Raw genomic sequence first — 22,294 nt, forward strand, 5'->3', positions numbered from 1 at the left:
AATCCTGCCCTGGACACACAAATAAATCATCACCAGCATTCTTTAAGGAGAGAGGGAAAAATCAACAAGAATATGAATGGGTACAACCACTGAACCTCAAGCCTTGCATTGATAAATGCTGGTGTTGAAGGACTAAGGTTGAAATAGACACTAAAGAATGATACGGGATTGTTTCCCGTGGTTATCCGCAGGGATGGGAACAGTGATGAATTTTGTCATAGTGTCATTCTCTGTTATCCCACTAAGCTAACTGATTTCACTACATTCTCTGGCAACTAATTCTAGAGTTTAATTACACATTGTATGAAGAAATATTTTCTATGGTTTGTTTTAAATCTACTACTTAGTATCCTCATCACATGCCTCCCTAGTCCTAGTATTTTTTGAATAGAGTAAACAAGCAATTCAAATCTACCCTTTCCACTCCACTCAGTATTTTATAGACCTCTATCATATCACCGCTGAGCCTTCTCTTCTCCAAGCTGAATAGCCCTAGTCGCTTTAGCCTTTTCTCATAGAGAAGTCATCCCATTTTTTTTTTCATTTTCGTTGCCTTTCTCTGTATTTTTCTAATTCCACTATGTCTTTTTTGAGATATGGCAACTAGAATTGTGCACAAGTATTCAAGGTGCGGTCGTGCCATAGGACAATACAAAGGCATTATAACATTTTCATCTTTGTTTTCCATTCCTTTCCTGATAATTCCTAACATTCTATTTGCTTTCTTATCTGCTGCCACACATTAAGCTGAAGGTTTCAACGTTTCCTCAATAATGACACCTAGATCCTTTTCCTGGGCAGTGATTCCTAACACAGAAACTTGCATCACTTAGCTATAGTTTGGGTCCCTCTTTCCAACATGCATCACTTTGCACTTGCTCACATTAGACGCCATCTGCCATTTTGATGCCCAGTCTCCCAGTCACAAGGTCCTCATGCAATTTTTCACAATCCTCTTTCGATTTAACAATTTTGAACAACTTAATTACATTTGCTGATGACACTGTCTTACTAGTTATTCCCATTTCTAGATCATTGATAAATATGTTAAAAAGCAGCAGTCCTAGCACAGACCCCAGGGGAACCCCACTATTTACCCTTCTCTATTGAGAATATTGACCATGTAAACCTACTCTCTGTTTTCTGTCTTTCAACCAGTTCTTAATCCATAATAGGATATTACCTCCAATTCCATGACTTTCTAATTTCTTTAGAAGTCTTTCATGAGTAATTATAACCTATACTTGATCTCAACTGTTTCCTTCTCAGGAGAAATTTGAAATGCCCACTATCTCATTCATCTTCCTCTGCACAGCAAAGGAGATTAGATGTGCACTCTGGATCTCAAAGATATATACTGTGACTGGCATAAGTGGTCAGCTCTCGAGAATACGAATAAAGGGGATCTAGAGACCCAACTAGAAGCCAGGTCATATAGAGGGGCATAAGACTGCAAGCAAGGTTAGCATCTGGAAGGATGAAGCAGGAAAAGCACAAGACTGATATCTTCAGAAAGGGAAAGGCACTACACTAACTTGGGAAATAACAGGCAGAAGGCTGGACCATCATCTGTAGTGGAAGGAGGGAGGCCTAAACCAAAAAGCTAAGAGCAAGAAACCCGGAGAAAGAGCTCAGAGAGGGGAGGCCTAGAAGCTGTAACACCACCTGTCCAGTTAGGACGGCTTGAGGATCATTCTGTTTCTCCAGGAATCGGGTGGAGAACTGTGGTTGATGAATCCTCCCTGACCCTGGAAAATGTTTCAGTATAAGTTAGAATCCTGGAGAGAGAGCATGGCAACAACTGAGACGACTCCTGTGTTCCTTGAGCAGCAAGATAGCCCAAAGGAACAAGTGATGGAACTAGTCCAGGAGAGGCAGACGTCACCACATTAGAAGAGGAGGAATGTAATGTAATATCTACAATTCTGATAACTAGCTGTATTAATCTCAAAGTTTTTCTTTGTCTTTCTGTATTTGTGTGTGTGTTGGGGGGGGGATCCTTTTTTTTCTCTAAGACCCTGCTAGAAGGAAAGCCAGTGGAGATAAGCAGGCAGAATTAATTTTATGCTTCGGGATGGGGCCCTTCCCCAAGATTCTGTAGGCAAGGAGGTTTCCCTTTGTGGTTGTATTTTGGCAGTGCTACTGAGGGTATGACAGAGAAACTACTAGCATATTTGAATGAAACTGTGCTCTGCTGAACTGAAGACTTACATAATTGAATTGACTGAAAACTGCTTGCTGTAGAGTTAAACTCCCTAACAGGCTGAGCCCAAAGAAGAGGAGGGGGAGGGGCAGTAAGACTGCCAGGGCTGGTAGCACAGCCAAAAATTAAAACTACATGAGGGTGTAGTCGCTGCTGCAGCAGCCCTCTTGGACAGAGGAGGTTGTCAAACTGCAAAGATGGCTGGTCTAGGGACTTGAAGTATTGCAAAGGAGCCAAGGAGAGGCCCTGGATAATTTAAAGGGAGAAGCATCAGGATGACAGATGCTTCTAGCTAATAAGAGGAGAAGTCAGGATAGAGGACGCCTTATTGAGCCAGCTTAACAAATGAAGGCAAGGCCTTCAGAAGCAGAAACTGACAGCTTACTTGCTCAGGGGGCTTGCAAATGGAGGATTGAAATCAATAATAGGATTATGATAAAGATATAAGAAATGCCTTGTTTTGTATATCATCAAGGAACAACGTCCAAGTGGAGAGGAGGCAAGAAAGCAACTGTTTTGCCTCTTCTAAAGTAAGGGTCTGGGTGCAAAACCTGCCCCCCAATCACAATGCACATACATTCCAATCCATTCTTTTTAAGGAAGTATCTCAGGTTTACCTTTTAATCCACCACTTCTAGGCCTCTTTTTTTGTGTCTTGTCAGCCACTAGTGTGGTGTTGAAACGCCTTGTGGTGGCAGCTGCACACCTTAACCAACAAGGACATTTAGTATTGCTGTACCTTGACTGTCTTCTAATGGTCACTGGCTTTGACCTTTTTTCCAGAATAAAATAATCTTTCTTCAATCTCTGAAATTGCTTCTCAATTTTCAGAACTCCACGCTACATCTATAATTTTATTTTTTGGGCAATCTTGGACATTATCCAATCCTGCCACCTGCCCAGACTCACACTGTCAATGCTCAAAGTCTCATCCAGATGCTAGTATATATGGCCTCAGCGATTCATGTCAATACCTTAACCATCTGAAAAAACTGCATTCTGTAAAGCAGTGGGTCCCAACCCTGTCCTGAAGGACCACCAGACCAATTGGGTTTTCAGGCTAGCCCTAATGAATTTGGATGAGAGAGATTTGCATATAATGGAAGTGGCAGGCATGCAAATCTGCTCCATGCATATTCATTAGGGCTATTCTGAAAACCCAATTAGCCTGATGGTCCTCCAGGACAGGGTTGGGAACCACTACTCTAAAGCATCTCAGGTTAAATGGTATCAACATTTCCAGCATCGCTCCCCAATACTTACCCACATTTTCTATTTTGCCTCATATTACAGTGGTAATCTCACCAACCCAATCTAACAATGATTGGTGTTTTGTACCATGTTTACCTCTGTCCTGACTACAGATGCTTCAGCCCAAGTGTGGGGAGTTTGTCTCAACAATTGCAGAGAACGTGCATAAGATACAAAACTATTCTTCACATAAACCACTTGGAATTCAAGGCATTCTTCTATGCCTTATAGATGTTCCTTCCTTCTGTGCCTTTGCAATTCCTTTGTACTTATTCAGATGGACAGTCAAGTGGCAGTGTTTTATGTGTACAAGCAAGGTCACATGAGCTTCTCTGTCTCTGAGGAGTAGCCAGCCACATACAGATATAGGCTACGTGTGTAACTGAACTGCAGAATCTGTTACCCAACAAACTCAGCAGAGTGCTTTGTTCTCATGACTAGTCCCTGGATGTAGTTCTTCAGAATTCCCTCATATAGGAATGGGGAACTCCTCAGACTGACCTTCTTAGCAGTGAAAAGAACGCAAAGCTTCCTCTCCATTCTTACTTACCCCTATGTCCACCTCTAAGTGTCCTGGCAACTTTATGAACCCAGATTTGTCTCCATGCTTCTCCTCCAGTTCTCTCATACCAAGAGTTCTGCACAAGTTCCACTGAGGTCAATGTAGCATGATTCTCATGCTCTACTGGCCTCAATAGAACTAATTCCTCTTCTCAAGAATTTAAAAAAAATTAATATTTAAAGACCACTTATAGCCTAAGTGGTTTACATTTAGATACTCAAGTAGTTCTCTCTATCTGTCCCAGTGGGCTCACAATCTGATTAATATTAGAATAGCCGTACTTGATTAGACCAGTGGTCCATCTAACCCTGTTTCCACAGTGGCCAATCCAGGTCACAGGTATCTGGCAAAAACCCAAATATTAGCAACATTCCATGCTACTGATCCAGTGCAAGCAGTGACTTCCCCCATGTCTGACTCAATAGCAGACTATGGACTTTTCCTCTAGGAACTTGTCCAAGCATTTCTTAAACCCAGCTATGCTAACCACTGTTATCACATCCTCTGGCTTCTCACAAGCTTCTCCAATTTCCTGCATTATTAATTTAACAGGAGGGCTGTTGTCTTCATCTATACTTGATCTCTAGTCCTCATAGCCTGGAAATTGAGCAGTCTCTAGTTTCTGCTACCAATGTTCTACAATGCATTCAAGACCGCCTAAGAACTGCTTAGAAACCTTCCAGTAGACAAAACACATCCCTTTAATGGGAAGAAATTTGCAGTTAGATCCCTTACTAATGCCCGTGACCCTACTACAGATCCTTCAGCAATTATGATAGTGTCTTGATCACTTGTCTTGAAGGACAGACCTCTCTTATTAGAGTATGTGTATATACAGTAAAACCTTGGTTTGTGAGCATAATTCGTTCCAGAAGCATACTTGTAATCCAAAGCACTTGTATATCAAAGCAAATTTCCCCATAGGAAATAATGGAAACTCAGATGATTCATTCCACAACCCAAAAACTTTAATACAAAATACTATATGTACTTGTATTGCAAGACCTCGCTCATTTAAAACAGTCACTACACTACAGTGTCAGAGAAGAAGCATCGGCTCAGTTGTGATGATGTGACGCGTGTATACTGTATGTACTCGTATTGCAAGACTTTGCTTGTTTAAAACAGTCAATACACCCTTGCAGTGTCAGAGCGAGAAGAACCATCAGCGCTCAGTTGTGATGTGTGTATACTGCATGTATTTGTATTGCAAGACATTGCTTGTTTATCAAGTTAAAATTTAATCAAATGTTTTGCTTGTCTTGCAAAACACTTGCAAACCAAGATACTTGCAATCCAAGGTTTTACTGTATGTATTTATTTAATTCATTTTTTTTTCCATTCTCCCCAACTAGCTCAGACCTGATTACAGATTAACATACATAATATACAGTTAACCTGTTACAATTTGCCATAGTTAAAGTATATGTATTTTCAATACAGGTTTTATCCTAACTTAACACATACTAGGGATCTAATGCCAATATACATAATATACAGTTTACAGATTATGATTTGCCATTGTTACAGTGCAAGATTTTTCAATGTTTTTATCCTAACTCGACACATACTAGGGATCTAATACCCTCAATTTGTATTGTTAGTGCAAGATTTTTTCCTAAGGCAACACATACCGAGGATCTAGTACCAATATACATTTCTTTGTAATCCATCGATCTTGGGCAAGGGAGTTAGGTGAAGAAGTATGTTTTTTATTGCTTTTCTAAAGTTTAGGAGGCCTTCAAGGGTTATGATCTGTGATGTCAGTTGATTCCAGTGGCTTGGTATGAAGTGGGATTAGGAACGTCATTTGGCAGTTTGCAATTGAAATGTTTTTTTAAGGTGTATTTCATCATGGGAGTGGAGGAACCTATTTAGCACGTGTGGAGGCAGCTTAGTCATCATGTAGCCCAGTGTCATGTCATGCAAGGATTTGCATGCTAGCATCAGGCCCTTGAAAAGACAATGTTTGGGCCATGGGCAGTCAGTAAGCTGATGATAAAGCCTGGGAGATGGGGTCACGGGTATGGAGGTTTTCTAGAAGTCTTATTGCCACGTTTTGTACATGCTGTTGATGTCGTACATTCTTCATTGTGAGTCCGATGCATGAGAGGACAAGAGCATAGAATAGTTGGGTGAAGTCAGACATAGAAAAGTAGTTCTTTATTTTTTTTAGAGTTGCCACAGGTAGTAGAATGAGGAAGATACCAACTTAGGGAAAGTGATAGGTTGGAGTCAAGGAGTATTCCTAGGCTGCACGCTTGGTCCTTTGTAGTTATGGTCGTCCAGTCCCAGTGCAGGGAGGGATGGGTGCGGTTGCAGTGGTCTTTGTGGATCCAAAGGATTTCCGTTTTTAGTTGTAATTTGTTGAGGGACATCCAGTTTTTGATTCTGAGAGGCAGTATAGGAGTTTCATGATCTGGGAGTCGCGAGTTTCTCCTGGCAGTGGATATAGTTGGATGTCATCCTCGAAGGAGTGAATCTGTATTTGATATTTGTGGGCTATGTCAAGGACAGGTCTAATGTAGAGATTGAATAATAGGGGGGATAGTAGAGCCCCCTGTGGAACAACATATTTGATCGGTTTTGATAGCACATCCTTGAGCAGCATGCTTTGGGATCTGTTATTAAGGAAGGAAGTGAACCATCGTAATGCAGTATCTCAGATTCCAACCAATTTCAGAGAGCGCAATGAGGAGAGGATGGTCAATAGTGTCGAATGCCATGCTGAGGTCCAGTAAAACCAGAAGGACATCATAACCCTTATCTATGAGTTTTCAGCAGTCATCAGTGATGTCAAGAAGGAGGATTTCAATACCATAGAATTTCCTGAATTCTGATTAGAAGGTGAATAGGGCTCCTTGTTTGTCGATGAAGGAGTGTAATTGGTTTAACACTGTGTGCTAGAATTTTGTAGACAAAGTATAGGTTGGAGATAGGTCTAAAGTTGACGGGCACATTAGAGTCAATTGTGGTTTTTTTCAAGATTGTCTGACTTCCAGTTTGCAGGCACTCATCTTGTTTGTAGAAAGATGTTGATGAGGGGAAGGGTGGAGTCTACAAAGGTGTCTTTCAAAGCTACTAGGAGGTGTAGTGGACAGGGGTCTAGAATGGAGCCAGAAGGGTGAATAGCATCTAGTATTTTGCTGATGTCATCGTGGGAGACTTTTTTGAAATGAGTTAGATTCCCAGCTGTAGTTTTAATTATCTTGTCTGAGTTAGGGGGGAGGGGTTGATGTCTGTAGTGCAGTGGAGTTGAGGTGAGACCATATTTAGTCTACTTTGTCCGCAAAGATTTTTTTTTTTAATCTATTGAGGGTCTTTACTAGTTGTTGGGAGTAGTATATCTTTTTAGCCACTAGGGTGGCTTTTTTATGTTCTTCATGCAGTTCCTTCCATTTGGACCTGTCACTGTTAATCCTGAATTTGTACCATTTCCTTTCTGCTTTCCTTAGTTCTCTTTTCTTGGTTCTTAAGTCGTCGATAAACCAGGGGGAGGAGTATTTGATTTCTTTGACTGGCGTTAGCCTTTCATATAGGGTTTTTACTTCAGTGTGCCAGTCTACGGCAGCCTCATCAACAGATTCTGAGTTGGGTTTTAATGTTCCTATTAGGTCGGAAAGGCCTATGGAGAGATCCTCTAAGTTGATAGCGTCGTTGTTATATATTTTATGTTCGGTTTGCTTCCCAGTTGACAGTTGATTCATTGTGTACGTGTGGTCAAATGTGATCAAATGGTGATCAGACCAGGGTAATGGTTTGGTGGTGCAGTCAGGAGTTCCTATGGTGAGTGGTGTATATTTTTTGAATAAAGATTAGGTCTAGGATGTGGCCCACAGAGTGGGCTGGTGAAGGGACTATTTGCTGGAAGCCTAAGTCTGAGAGTGAAGTGATGAAGTCTTCCAGGGATCCGGTCTCATTTAGATAGCTTGCGAAGTTAAATTCTCCAAGTATGATGGCCCGGTTGTATGTGATGACCAGTTTGCTAAGGATGGATAGCGGGTAATTTAAGATGGCTATTGGAGAGTGTGGTGCTCTTTATATCAAGGCAAAGGTTAGATCTCTGTTGTGACCCACTGAGAAGATGAGGCACTCTAGTACATCTAGTGTGGTGGCTTCTATCAGTTTTGGGTTGATGCTGGGCTTAATGATAGAAGCTATACCTTCACCTCTAGTGTTAGTGCATGAGCAAGCTAGCGCTTGGTACCCCAGTGAACAAAGCATATCCAAGGTGACTCAGGCCACTGTTTGCTTATCATGCTCAGGCAGATAACCTTCCAACATTACAATCATATACAGTGGTTCATTCATGAAAAGCCTGCTTCATATAAAGCATTCATTATGAAATCTCCTTCGCTGTGGGACTTATTTGATGCTCGCTTCACTAATGAAATCTTTTGACTCTCTGTTCATTGAACCTATGTCGGTACTTCCCAAACCTTTACCTAATACGACCCTATTTTTACACTTAAAAAGTTACATGACCTCAGATGATATCTACTTCCTCTTTCAATTTGGGGTCCTCTGTGCTTTGGTATGTTATTTATTTAGGTCATGCCTTTCCAATGGTTATTCAATGCAAGTTACTTTTAGGTACAGTAGATATCTTTGTCTCCAGAATACTTACAGTCTAAGTAATAGAGGGTTAAGTGACTTACCCAGGGTGATAAGGAGAGTATTCAGACTCTTTACCTTGCATGGGTTTCTAATTTGATTAGAAAGCCACATGGGAGAAGGGGACGGGGCCTGTGAAGATTTATCGACTTGACTAATGTTACTACTAAGCATAAGTCACAGTGGAAACCCAGAGAGAAGGGGCGCAGCCTTGTTCCTGTGACCCTATTTACCAATAATGTGATCTGTTTTGGAGATTGTAAAAATTAGTTGGGAACCACTAACCTATAAGTTCTTGGCAGGTTCTTTTCCTAGTTACTGAGTTGCTTCAGCTAGGACAGTAAATGTAGTCTTCAGATATTGATACCATACAGCCCTATATATATAACTTCCATCAGAACAAGGTTGTTCTTCAAACACATATAAGGTTATTGCTTAAAGTGGTGGTACATTTTTACTTGAATAAGAAAATAATACTTTCCATCTACATCTGAAGCCATATTCAAATTCTCTTTAGAAAGCCCTTCAAACCTTAAACTGTGGACAGTGTCTCGCCTACTACTTGTTCAAATATCTGTCATTCAATATCATTATAACAGATCATAAACTACAGAAACATACTATATTGCCCAAGCAAACAGGCAAGGATAGATTTTACAGTGTTTTCTCCCCCCAATGAAGTCCCTTTTCCTCCTTCCATTACCCAAATACTTCATTTCCCTGGTGTTTCAGTCTAGCAGATAAACTATCTTTTAAATATCACAATATATATTCTCCATCCTGCTTCCACCCATTCAATAAACCATTAGACCTGTAGGTTATTCAGCACAGTGGATTAAACTTGCATTGTTAAAGTATTTAGGTATGGGTCCCAAGTTTTTATAAACCATTTTTTGGTCTTCTGACCCATGTTTTCAATAGTCTTTCCATTCTCAACATTTATGCATCTGGTTTTACCATTATAGTATGTTCAAACAGTTTTTTTTAACATTTAACAAAGCAGAGCAATAACAAAATACAAAGGAAGCAATATGCAAATGAAAAAAGCAGTAACTCCGCCAAAGAACAGTAGAGAGACTACAATGTTTCACTGTAAACCCTCCCTTCCTGTTCCCTCCATTCCTCCCCCCCCCAGCATCTTTATTTCCAATAAGTTACTGAGGTAGACCATGCCTCCCAAAAAATCCAAAATGAATGCATACCCCCAGGGCCTTGACACTTATGACCCTAGGGCACCCAACAGTCCACAGTCTGCCCTTCAAGATTAGAAATCCCCTGGTAACACAGAGCAGAGAGATACCAAGGTCCTAATCTAGCGAGGGGTTTTACCACTGTAGTAATGTAGATTGGGAACTCTATATCCATTCTAACAAAATGCAGTGCTTGACAATCAAATACGCTTTATGCAACAACAACAAAAAAAGAAGGTTGAGGGGGGGTGTTCCCACATTAGGCGTTACCGTCCAGGAAAAGGATCTAGTTATCATTGTTGAGGATACATTGAAACCCTCGGCTCAATGTGCAGTGATAGTGGCTAAGAAAGCAAATATTGTAGAATGTTAGGAATTATCAGGAAAGGAATGGAAAACAAAGATGAAAATGTTATAATGCCTTTATATTGCTCTATGGTAGGACCACACCTGAAATACTTTGTGCAGTTCTTGTCATCGTATCTAAAAAAAAGATATAACGAAGTTAGAAAAGGTACAGAGAAGGGCAAAAAAAATGATAAAAGGGTTGGGGCAACTTCCCTATGAGAAAAGGCTAAAATGGATAGGGCTCTTCAGCTTGGAGAAAAGACAGCTCAGGGATGATATGATAGAGAAGTGGAAAGGGTAGATGTAAATCGCTTGTTTACTGTTTCCAAAAGTACTAGGACTAGGGGGCATGTGATGACACTACTAAGCAGTAGATTTAAAACAAGCCAGAGAAAATATTTCTTTACTCAACATGTCATTAAACCCTGGAATATGTTGTCAGAGAGAGAATGTGGTGAAATCAGTTAGCATAGTAAGGTTTTAAAAAGGTTTGGATAATTTCCTAAAAGAGAAATCTATAGGCTATTATTGAGATGGCTTGGGGAAATCCACTGCTTATTCCTAGGATAAGCAGCATAAAATCTTGTTTTACTCCTTAGGATCTTGCCAGGTACCTGTGACCTGGGTTGTCCACTATTGGAAACAGGATACTGGGCTTGCTGGGCCTTCATTTTGTCCCAGTGTGGCAATTATTATGTTCTTAACAGTAGACGAATCCCTTTCACAGTGTCATCAATAATATCCAATAGGCTCCTCATGGGGGTTGTGTCCTAAACTCGATCATACATATGACTTAAATGCCTACACAAAGTCTGCCAAAAGTATGGTAGTAAATTACTGGTCAGTCCTAAATGTAGTGTCTCCATCACCACACACAAAACATTCCTCATCAGTAGGAAATCCCCATTTTCTTTACTCATGAAGAATAAATGTATATATGGAGAAGAAATTTATAGTAGAGTTCCTGGAGTTGCATATTTGTCACAATCCTATAAGCTAGTTTTTAAAGCATCTATAGAATAATTCTCAATCTTGAGTCCATTTGTCCACCATCCTTGAAAAGGTTCAGAGCCCAAAGTAGTTGGGGGGGGGGTTTTCACCCCTTCATGGTATCTACCCACCAAACCCTTGTAAACAAAGTGACCTATACTCATCAAAAGCAGATTCACTAAAATTTACTCTGTAGTATCTAGTTTGCATAGAAGAGTACCAGTCTCAGGGCTGACATCCATATGTAGTTTTTAGAATATTATAGTTCAAGAGAGTAGCTTTAACTTCCTCCACTAGATGTTGTAACATGGTTAATGCCTATAACAAAAATTGGCTATCCCCAACTGAAAATCTGCATTGACAACTATAGATAAATATTTAGAACAGAATTGAATTATTTAAGCAAACAATGCAAATCTTTGTCTCATTGATCCTAATAGAACTGGTATGCAAGTTGCAAAAAAGAATGCTAGCTAACGAGTTGGCTTCTTGTATGAAATTCTACTGTGAACAAGCAGATTCTCCTCTCAGCTCCAAGATTAAGTTCTGGTCTTTTTATCTCAAAAAAGATACAGCAGCACTAGAAAAAGATCAAAGAAGAAGCAACCAAGATGATAAAGGGGATGGAACTCCTCTCGTATGAGGAAAGACTAAAAAGGTTAGGTTTCTTCAGCTTGGAAAAGAGACGGTTGAGGGGAGATATGATTGAAGTCTACAAAGTCCTGAGTGGAGTAGAACGGGTACAAGTGGATTGATATTTTACTGTGTCAAAAATTATAAAAACTAGGGGACATTTAAAGTTACAGGGAAATACTTTTAAAACCAATAAGAGGAAATATTTTTTCACTCAGAGAATAGTTAAGCTCTGGAACGTGTTGCCAGAGGATGTGGTAAGAGCAGTTGATGTAGCTGTTTTTAAAAAAAAGGTTTGGACAAATTCCTGGAGGAAAAGTCCATAGTCTGCTGTTGAGACGGACATGGTACGGTAGCATGGAATGCTGCTTCTATTTGGGTTTTTGCCAGGTACTTGTGACTTGGATTGGCCTCCACGAAGACAGGATACTGGGCTAGCTGGACCATTGGTCTGACCCAATAAGGCTATTCTTATGTTCTTATTAAGTCTCAAATTAAAGGTATTACAGTCATAGTGGCCCTCCTGAAGTTTGACTTACTGGATATGGTCTTCATGCTGCTCTTATTAATGGACAAGCAATAGAACAGGGCAGTGCCTTTGGTCAAGTAGTTCTAGCTAGTCTGTGTCTAGGAGTGAAGAGCTCTTGCACTCAGTTGTCTGGGCTACTCTTAAAAGACCAAGGCAGATTGAGTATCCCTAAGCTTGGAACCACCCACTTGGGTTTCGGATTCAATCCTGCTTGTTGATGGAAAAGTAATGTTGCTTATCTGTAACGATTGTTTTCCATAGATAGTAGGATTGATAAGGCACACAATCCCTGCTGCCTCCCTAAGGATTGCCTTAATCTTTGAGATTTGGAACTAACCGAAGATCTGAGGAGACTACTGTGAACAGAAAAGATTGTGCATGCTCAAAACTTTTCACTAAGTTCTGAGCTCTGAGAGAGTAGGCTCATTCCAGCACTGTCAGATGTCACCCACTCGTGTACTTGATCAGTCCTGCTGTCTACAGAAAACATCTGTTACAGGTAAGAAAATTGCTTGTTTGATTGGACCTTTATATGAAAATTACATGTGGGAAATATGGTGCTCATGTATTTTCTAAAATGTGTTCCAGGTCGGTCTTCGCTTTTTCCTTTTGAGGATGGTTTCCTAGATGACAGTCATGGTGATCAATCATCATCATCGGGTCTGAGCTCTCCAACTCGCTGTCAGAATGGTGAAAGAGTGGAACGTTATTCTAGAAAAGTTTTTGTTGGAGGCTTGCCTCCTGACATTGATGAAGGTATGGTGCCTTTAAAATTAAAGCCCTTCATGAAAATAAAATGATTTCTCATTATGACTCTACTACCACTGTAGTTAAGCTAACTTGCTGTGTACATAGATGCATGGTCCTTGAATTCAGCCTTCATATAGTTTTTGGTGAGTGACTGAACGCTCCAAAACTACATATTTGTTACATGCAAAAATGACCTAAAATTTTAGAGTGACAGGAAATAAAATTACTGCAGATGACAAAGACATGAAAGCAATCCTTCATTCACAAGGATCAGTAATAAACATTTGGAAGAGCACAAAGAAATGGAGCTGCCTGCCTGCAACAAAAATAATTGGCGCAAGTAGAGCAAACCTTTCTAAATTAAGTAAAGCGGAATAAGCATGACCATGATTTCTAAAATAGTCTGTGTTTAGAAATAAAACACATGTTAAAGTGCATTAAAGGAAAAATCGCCAGAATCTTGGGTGCTCTTGGCTTGGTACCTTGTCACTAGCATTAGCAATAGTTTTTGTTAATTTAGGGACATTTGTATTCAAGGGCATTATACCTTAATGCATGGTTATCAAGTTAAAAATAGGTGAATACAAAACTCATCAAAGCATTTGCCAATATTTGCCACACATCAAAGTGTTTGCCAATATTTGCCTGTTAGTGTGTGTTAACCCACATTCTAGCAATTTAAACAAATTTTCCAAGGAGTATGTCATGGGCATGAAAACATTAACCAGCTAGCATGTTAGGATTACCACATGCTAACTGGTTAGAGCTTGGTTAACACGGGAGCTTAGCATCTCCAACATAAGAGGCATTAAGGGCCGGATTCTGTATAGAATGCCCAGTCTCAGCAGCCGCCTAAGCGGCTTTTGAGAATCACACACGGGTGTCCTATAATAGAACCACCCTGATTCTTTAACCGGTGTCCATGTCACAGGCGCCAGTTAGAGAATCACGTTGCCACCGTGTTGATCGTGACAAGAGAATGTCCCTGCCACGATCAGCTCAGTGGCCGCAGCAGGAGACATGCCCAATACCTCCTGCCATCATGTGGCCTAAGAGATTTGGCAAGTCGGAGTCTTAGACTACACCCAGTGCATCCCAGAATGCATTGGGAGGGAGGCCTAAGATTCCAGTTGGCCCAGGCACCTAAGGTCCCTCCTAAGAACCAATCAGGGCCTTAGGCCCCTCCCCGGTGCATCCCAGGATGCACCGGGAAGGGGAAGACCCACCAATCTATGGAGGCGGGCCTGCTGGCCAGAGGAAGTAAACATCCCTCCAACTGGTGTAAAAGAAAAAGGTACGGGAGTGATTCGGGTGGGCTTGGGGGATGTCTGGAAAGGGGCAAGTTTTCAGGGGGTTTACAGCAGAGGGACTGGGCATCCCTCCTGCCATTGATCTTCGGAGGGGGGGGGGGTGTTCTGGCAGGAGGGACTGAGCATCCCTTCTACCGATGATCTTCGGGTAATGGCGGCAGAAGGAATTGGGCACTCCACCTGCCGTGGACATTCAGGGTTCATGCTCCTCCTCCGCAAAAGGTCCTCATGACGGACTCGTTTGCCTATGCTTGGGGAGCTCATCTGGACGGTCGTCGCACTCAGGGTCTTTGGTCCAGTGCCGACCGCCTTTGTCACATCAATCTGCTGGAGCTTTGGGCGGTTTTCCTCGCCCTGAAGGCTTTTTGTCACCTGCTTCACAACCAAGTGGTGCTGATCCTCACGGACAACCAGGTCGCCATGTATTATATCAACAAACAGTGTGGCACGGGGTTCCTGTCCCTGTGCCGAGAGGCGATGCGGCTCTGGGAATGGGCCATCCGCCGCAACATGTTCCTACAAGCGATCTACATTCAGGGCCAGCACAATTGTCTGGCGGACAGGTTGAGTCGTCTTCTGCAGCCTCATGAGTGGTCCATCCATTCCATGACTCTACGTCAGGTGTTTGTTCATTGGGGGACTCCGGATGTCAATCTTATCGCGTCCCCCCCCTCAATCACAAGTTGCCCCGCTTCTGCTCCAGGGTTTACACCCCTCTCAGACTCGAGGCGAATGCTTTTCTACTGGATTGGACGGACCTGTTTCTGTATGCGTTCCCTCCATTTCCTCTGATTCTGAAGACTCTCGTCAGGCTCAAGTCCACGCATGCCACCATGATTTTGATAGCTCCTCGGTGGCCCCGACAGCCGTGGTTCTCCTTTCTGTTGCAACTCAGTTCCAGGGAACCTCTTCTTCTGCCTGGTTTTCCTTCTCTGCTTACGCAAAGTCGGGGTTCGCTGCTGCATCCCAACCTTCAGTCTCTGCACTTGATGGCTTGGTTCCTCAATACTTAATGCCCTCGTTCCAGTTCTCCCAGCCTGTGCTGGATGTCCTGGAAACGTCTCGGAAAGAGTCCACTCGCCAATGTTACCATCAGAAGTGGACCCGCTTTTCTTCCTGGTGTGCTACTTGACAGCTGGAGCTGGTCTCTGCCTCCCTATCTGCTGTCCTGGATTATCTGTTGTACTTGTCTGGCGCTGGACTCGAGTCCTCTTCGGTTCAAGTCCACCTTAGTGCCATTACTGCTTTTCATCAGCCGATTGATGGGAAGCCTATCTCTATTCATCTTGTGATTTCCCGCTTCATGAAAGGCCTTTTCCACGTTCATCTGCCCCTTAAACCCCTTCCTTTGGTTTGGGATCTTAACGTGGTCCTTGCGTGTTTGATGAAACCCCCGTTCGAGCCACTAGTGCGGGCTCACTTGAAGTATCTTACTTGAAAGATTGTGTTTCTTATTGCTCTCACTTCTGCCCGTTGGGTCAGTGAGCTTCAAGCCTTGGTAGCGGACCCACCTTTCACTGTCTTCCATCATGATAAGGTGGTTCTCCGTACCCATCCTACATTCTTGCCTAAGGTTGTTTCTGAGTTTCACATCAACCAATCCATTGTTCTTCCTGTGTTTTTTCCGAAGCCCCATTCTCACCCTGGAGAAGCGGCTCTGCATTCTCTTAATTGTAAGCGTGCACTGGCCTTCTACTTGAAGCGCACCGCTCCTCATCGTTCTGCTCTCCAGCTGTTCCTCTCTTTCGACCCTAATTGCTTGGGTCGCTCTGTTTCTAAGCGGACCATTTCTAACTGGTAGGCCGCTTGTATCTCTTTCTTTTACGCTCAAGCTGGCCTCTCCCTGCCGGGTCGAGTCACAGGACACAAGGTCCGAGTGATGGCGGCGTCTATTACTTTCCTACGCTCGACTCCCATTGAGGAAATCTATAAGGCTGCCACTTGGTCCTCGGTTCATACATTCACCTCTCACTACTGTCTGGATGCTTTCTCCAGGCGTGATGGCTATTTTGGCCAGTCAGTTTTGCAAAATCTATTCTCCTAAATTGCCAACTCTCCCTCCATCCCATTATGGTTAACTTGGAGGTCACCTACATGTAGAGAATATGCTGCCTGCTTGTCCTGGGATAAAGCACAGTTACTTACTGTAACAGGTGTTATCCAGGGACAGCAGGCAGATATTCTTGCAACCCACCCACCTCCCCGTGGTTAGCTTCTTTGCTTGCTATCTGAACTGAGGCCAAGCTGAGGAGACGCATACCCTAGACCAGGGGGAAGGGGCACGAGCGCATGCGTGGGCCAATTGCAAGCTTGAAGGTCTTCAAGCAAGTCTGCTTGCGAAAACGTCCGCTAGGGGGCTCCATTGGTGACGTCACCCACATGCAGAGAATATCTGCCTGCTGTCCCTGGATAACACCTGTTACAGTAAGTAACTGTGCTATCTCTAGCATCGTATGAAAATAGTAGAAAGTCACATGCCCTGTTCACCTTTCCGTCAGTACAGGACTAAAAGTAACAAATTTCTGGATCATACTTTAGCATTCCAAGCAGCTTCACACGACAGAGAATTTTGATTGTTATTGCTTGGAGCTTGTTCTTATAAATATTTCAGAACTCAACTGAAAACTTATCTCTTTTCAAAATACTTGGTCAAATAATTTTTTTTTGTCATCCTTAAATTGTTTTTAGTTTATAATCTTTTGTAAACCGTGTAGAACTCATGGTTACGCGGTTAAGACGTATGATGTTATGTTATAAAGATCCTCTACATCAGCAAAAATCATAACATTATACCATCTCAACCTTTAAATTACACCTCAACCACTCATCTACTATTAACTCTGCAGAGTTGATAAACACTTATCCTGAATGACTCATGGTGGTTACTGCATCAGAGAGTTTCTAACAAGTTTGAAGTCAGAGGTTTGAAGTCTTGTGCAAACAAGTTTTAAAAAATTTCTTTCTTTTTGTGTGTTTGATTAGAAACATGATGACAGATAAAGGCCAAATGGCCCATCTAGTCTGCCCATCCACAGTAACCATTATCTCTTTCTCTCTCCAATAGATCCCATGTGCCTATCCCAGGCCCTCTTGAATTCAGACACAGTCTCTGTTTCCACCACCTCTTCCGGGAGACTGTTCCACACATTAAGTTCAAGTTTCAAGTTTATTGACTTTTAATATACCGACCATCAACAAGTATCTGGCCGGTTTACAATAACAATTTAAAAAAATAAATAATTAAAAAATAATAAAAGTGCACACCAAGGACGTAAACTGGACAAACATGAAAGTAAGGGAAGAAGGGAGAAGGGAGGGAGAGTTACATGTTAAAAGAAGGGAGAGAGAGGGGAGAGGGTAAAACATATCAAGTTTCAAGTTTATTAGGATTTTATATACCGCCTATCAAGGTTATCTAAGCGGCAGATTACTCCGGAGCCTATCACCTCTTAACTTCATCCTATGCCCTCTCATTGCAGAGTTTCCTTTCAAATGAAAGAGACTTGACTCATGCACATTTATGTTACATAGGTATTTAAACGACTCTTATCATACCTCCCCTCCTCCTGCCTTTCCTCCAAAGTATACAGATTGAGATCTTTAAGTCTGTCCCCAAATGCCTTATCACGAAGATGACACACCATTTTAAATAGCCTTTCTCTGGACCGATTCTATTCTTTTTATATCTTTTTGAAGGTGTGGCCCCCAGAATTGTACACAATATTCTAAATGAGGTCTCACCAGAGTCTTATACAGAGGCATCAATACCACCGTTTTCCTACTGACCATACCTCTCCCTATGTACCCTAGTATCCTTCTAGCTTTTGCCTGCACCTTTTCAACCTGTTGTCCATCTTAAGATCATCACATACAATCACACCAAAGTCCCGCTCTTCCGTCATGCACATAAGTTCTTCACCCCTTAAACTGTACCGTTCCCTCAGGTTTTGCAGCCCAAATGCACGACCTTACATTTCTTAGCATTAAATTTTAGCTGCCAAATTTCAGACTATTCTTCAAGCTTCGCCAGGTCTTTCTTCATGTTGTTCACACCATCCAGCGTGTCTACTCTATTGAAGATTTTGGTATCATCTGCAAAGAGGCAAATCTTACCCGACAACCCTTCTGCAATATTATTCATAAAAATTGAAGGTTGTAAGATTGTAACTTGTATTTTTACTGAATGATTGTACTTCACTGACTGTCCAGTTTCTCTTAGTGTAAACCACCTAGAACTTCTGGTAATGGAGGTATACTGTTTTGTTTTGTTTTGTTTTTTTGCTGCTTTTGAGACTTGATGGTATTTTGTCATGCAGTTCCTACTAGTTAGCCTGTCCTCATGGCAGGCAAGGCTCATGCCATCTCCTTCCAGTTTCCATCCTTCATGCTTAAGGGTCCAAAGTTCAGGAGAGAACCAAGGTAAATAGGGCAGTTGCCTCTACAGCATTAACTGCTCGCATGTGTATGTACCAAATATTAACCTGCTCTGACATTGTAGTTGTCTTTTCATTCACATGAGGATAGTCCAAGGGCTCTAGAAAATTCTCAGCAGTCTAGTTTCCTTGTCTGGAAAACACCACCCACTTCAGGTGGTTACTTAGAGAAAAATAGATTAGAAAGTAGTATATCCCATGATACAGGGTATATTTTTAACACCACCATCTCAATATTCTAGGGCACTGACTCCCTCGCAAAATACTAAGTCTAGTACATTAGCATTTTTAAGGATTGGAAAATTGTGACAGTTGTGGTGGTGTTGGGGGTTCCATATGTAGAAATTTGGGTCACTTATGTAATCAGATCGAGGAGTACTTACAGAGATCATATCTTCTGAGGTGCTTAATGTACAATGAGCTGCTGGATTACAAGGGGTTATGGGTCAGTTAGATAGGAGTGGTAATTCTGCAGAGTGTGTCCTGAGTCAGGACTACTACCCCTCCACCCTGTCTCCCTAATTTTGTTTGTTATATATTGAAACCTGATGGACATAGTTCAGAAAATGCTAATTCTATAATTCCATAGGGCCAGGTTTCAATTTATTCCTGAGAAGTCTACATGCTATTCACAGATAATGACATAGATCAATGGGGAATTCTTAGTGACTGATCTGGTGTTCACCAGGCTGGTAGTTCCAAAGAGTGGTTTGGGGATATGGCAGTGAGGTGATTGATTGGGAACTGTTGTACAAGTATTTGACCTTTTGTACTTTTGCCTTCTTTTTGGTCGATCATAGTTTTCAATTTTACCAGGATTTATTTGTTCAGAAGAAGTTATGTGGTTAACTTCATCAACTGTGAATGGGGAGTGGTCCATTCTAGAGAGTTATATGGGGAAAGAAATTTCATAAAAACACACTTTTCTATTCTCTTCTAATGAGGGAGAGACAGCAAAAACACCACGTTCTAGTAGTGGAGAAGATCTCACAATTTACCAAGGAGCTTAACATAACAGCCATAGCTGAAAACAAGTAAGCTTTCTCACCTGCCCATTCCTACTGGAATCTAATCCATACCTGCTAAGATTCATTCTATCTCCACCCATACTTGCAAGTACTTTCTTGAACACCTCTCCCAAACTTTCCTCTACTCTATTTCCTTCCAACTCAACAGACTCCCGCCTCCTTCCTGGAAGCAACTTCTGTATGTTGTTTGGGGTAGAATTTATTATTTGAGTGTTCTGAATGCTTTTCTGGGCATTCCCATCCTCATTTTAGTGCTCCAAAACCCTCTCAGTATGTTCCAAGCCTTACTTTGGCAACACCAGAGATTTTGACTACACTCCTGTGGGATACCCTCAGCAACTTCTTCCATCTCTGCCCGAATCCCACAAACCTGAAAGTCAGACCCATGTTTAGTCCGTTCACTAACAGGTCAAGAAAAGGTAGCAATTGGAGGAGGAGTTTGGAGCATAATTAAATATTAAGTTCTACTTACTGTCCATTGCTGGGGGAAGAGTTTTTAGAGCTTCTCCTCATACAGGATTTGGTCAAAGCTGTAGAGTAGAAAGCTTAGGAGACGCATAATTGGAAATTGCTTTCATAAGGTGGTGAGCTCTGCTCTACATCCTTTAAATGTGCTGCAGGGGTTGGAGTTTGAGGAGGTAGGAGTAGTGCTCTGTGCTCGTCTCTTCCATTCTTATAAGATAGGCCTGATATATCTGCAGCCCAAACTTAAATACAGCAGCTGAATTTCACTGCTGAACTGATAATTTATGGCTGGGACCCTGGTCTGTCCCAAACAATAGCTCCTTACTAAACAGATAAAAATTTGTCCATATATTGATTTATATTGTCCAATTCTGTGTTTTTGCACTGCAAGAAATTCCCATTTTTGGACTTTTGCAGACAGCATTGACTTAAGTGCTTCTAAATCATTTATATTGAATGGAATACTTGAGAATCATTTCATTGTCATCTGTTTTAACCTGATTCTTCCAGTGAAAAATATAAATTTACAGGCAAATAACTTGTAGACCTTTTTTCTACATATGCAGGCAAGTGAGCAGTATAAACAATTGCTAAGATCTTTAATGTTTAGTTTAATAATTGGTTCCTTTCACGTTCATCTGCAAAGATGAAACACATGGAATTCTGAATGATTATTTACAGTATCTCAATTTACCCATCTTTTTCTTTTCAAAGTGGATTACGACATTCATTGGTGCTAAGTGTGTTTCTATATAGGGCATATGCCCTTTATAGAAATAGTGCTTGGCACGGAATGCCATGCCCTAACTTTGGGTGCCAGACTTACACCTGCTGATGCTCAGGTCGGGCATGCTGATCCATTATTCTGTAACAGTGCACGTAACTTTTCAGAATGCCCCTGGCACGCTCATATCCCTCCTGTGACCATGCTCCTTTTGATTTGTGCACTATGATATTTTGGGTACCTGGCAGTTCAGATTAGTGTGCAGCCAGATGCACACGCATATCCCAAAATTGATGCCAATTAACATAATTTGGATGTTAGAATCCAATTATTATTCATTAATGGTTTATTAGCCAATTAAGTTGCATGTGCATCTTGGGATTGTGCCCAAACTTGAGTGCCATATATAGATTCCAGGAGTAAGCGTAAAATTAAACACACAAGGTCATAGAATGCAGAAGAAAATGTTCCATAATGTAGCTTGAGCACAGTGTTGTCTTACGCTTGATCTTTAAAGATGGCAGTTTTAGAATACTTTGGCAATAGAAGAAATGACTAATTAGAAGCTTATGACTGAATTTACATTTATTAGTAGAATAAAATATTCACTACTTGTTTTATTTGATCCCTTTTGATGCTGACTTTGAACTTCAACCTTAAAGTCAACTGAGCAATTTGTAATTTATTTGAGAAATTGAGCCATATTCTATATACAGTGCCCAAAAATCTATGTTGAGCACTTAACTTGATTCTATAACACCTTTTGGAATCATGCTAAGTGCTAGTGAGCATCATATGTTTTAGATGCACCCATTTAGGCCAAGGAAAACCAGGCCTAAATACCTGTGCCTAACTTGAGCATGTATCAGGCATATCCTATAACAGTGTGCTTAACTTGTAGGAATGAAAACAAAAACTGTAGATACAGATGTTCTGGAGATAATTTATTAAACACTGACATATAAAACCATGAAAATTCAATTAAAAAAGTACAATGATAAAAAATACTGTGATAAAAATCCAACCGGACCCTACATGGTCTGTGTTTCGGCGAACACGCCTTCCTCAGGGGACCAATGGTTTGCAACCTCACATATAAAGAATTGGACTGAAAACAGTCTATTGTCTTTAAACATGTGAGCAAAGAACACCGCAGACAAGCTGAAGTAGCAAAAAAATGCTTTGTACTTTTTTAATTAATTTTCATGGTTTTATATGTCAGTGTTTAATAAATTATCTCCAGAACATCTGTATCCACAGTTTT

General features: G+C 41.3%; 1 protein-coding gene across 23 annotated transcripts in view; it reads left to right on the plus strand.

The window, feature by feature from the left end:
- The window catches only part of CPEB3 (cytoplasmic polyadenylation element binding protein 3), a 241,276-nt gene that overhangs the window by 151,511 nt on the left and 67,471 nt on the right, over positions 1-22,294 (plus strand). For 20 of the 23 annotated variants that reach the window (XM_033943205.1, XM_033943209.1, XM_033943203.1 and 17 more), the window contains one exon: positions 12,909-13,076. The exons of the other annotated variants lie outside the window; for them this stretch is intronic. In XM_033943205.1, coding sequence (XP_033799096.1) covers positions 12,909-13,076 — 168 coding nt within the window. The remainder of the gene's footprint in view (positions 1-12,908; positions 13,077-22,294) is intronic. 23 annotated transcript variants of the gene reach the window in all.

Source organism: Geotrypetes seraphini, chromosome 4, assembly GCF_902459505.1.
Source record: "Geotrypetes seraphini chromosome 4, aGeoSer1.1, whole genome shotgun sequence".
In the NCBI taxonomy this organism is placed as follows: Eukaryota; Metazoa; Chordata; class Amphibia; order Gymnophiona; family Dermophiidae; genus Geotrypetes; species Geotrypetes seraphini.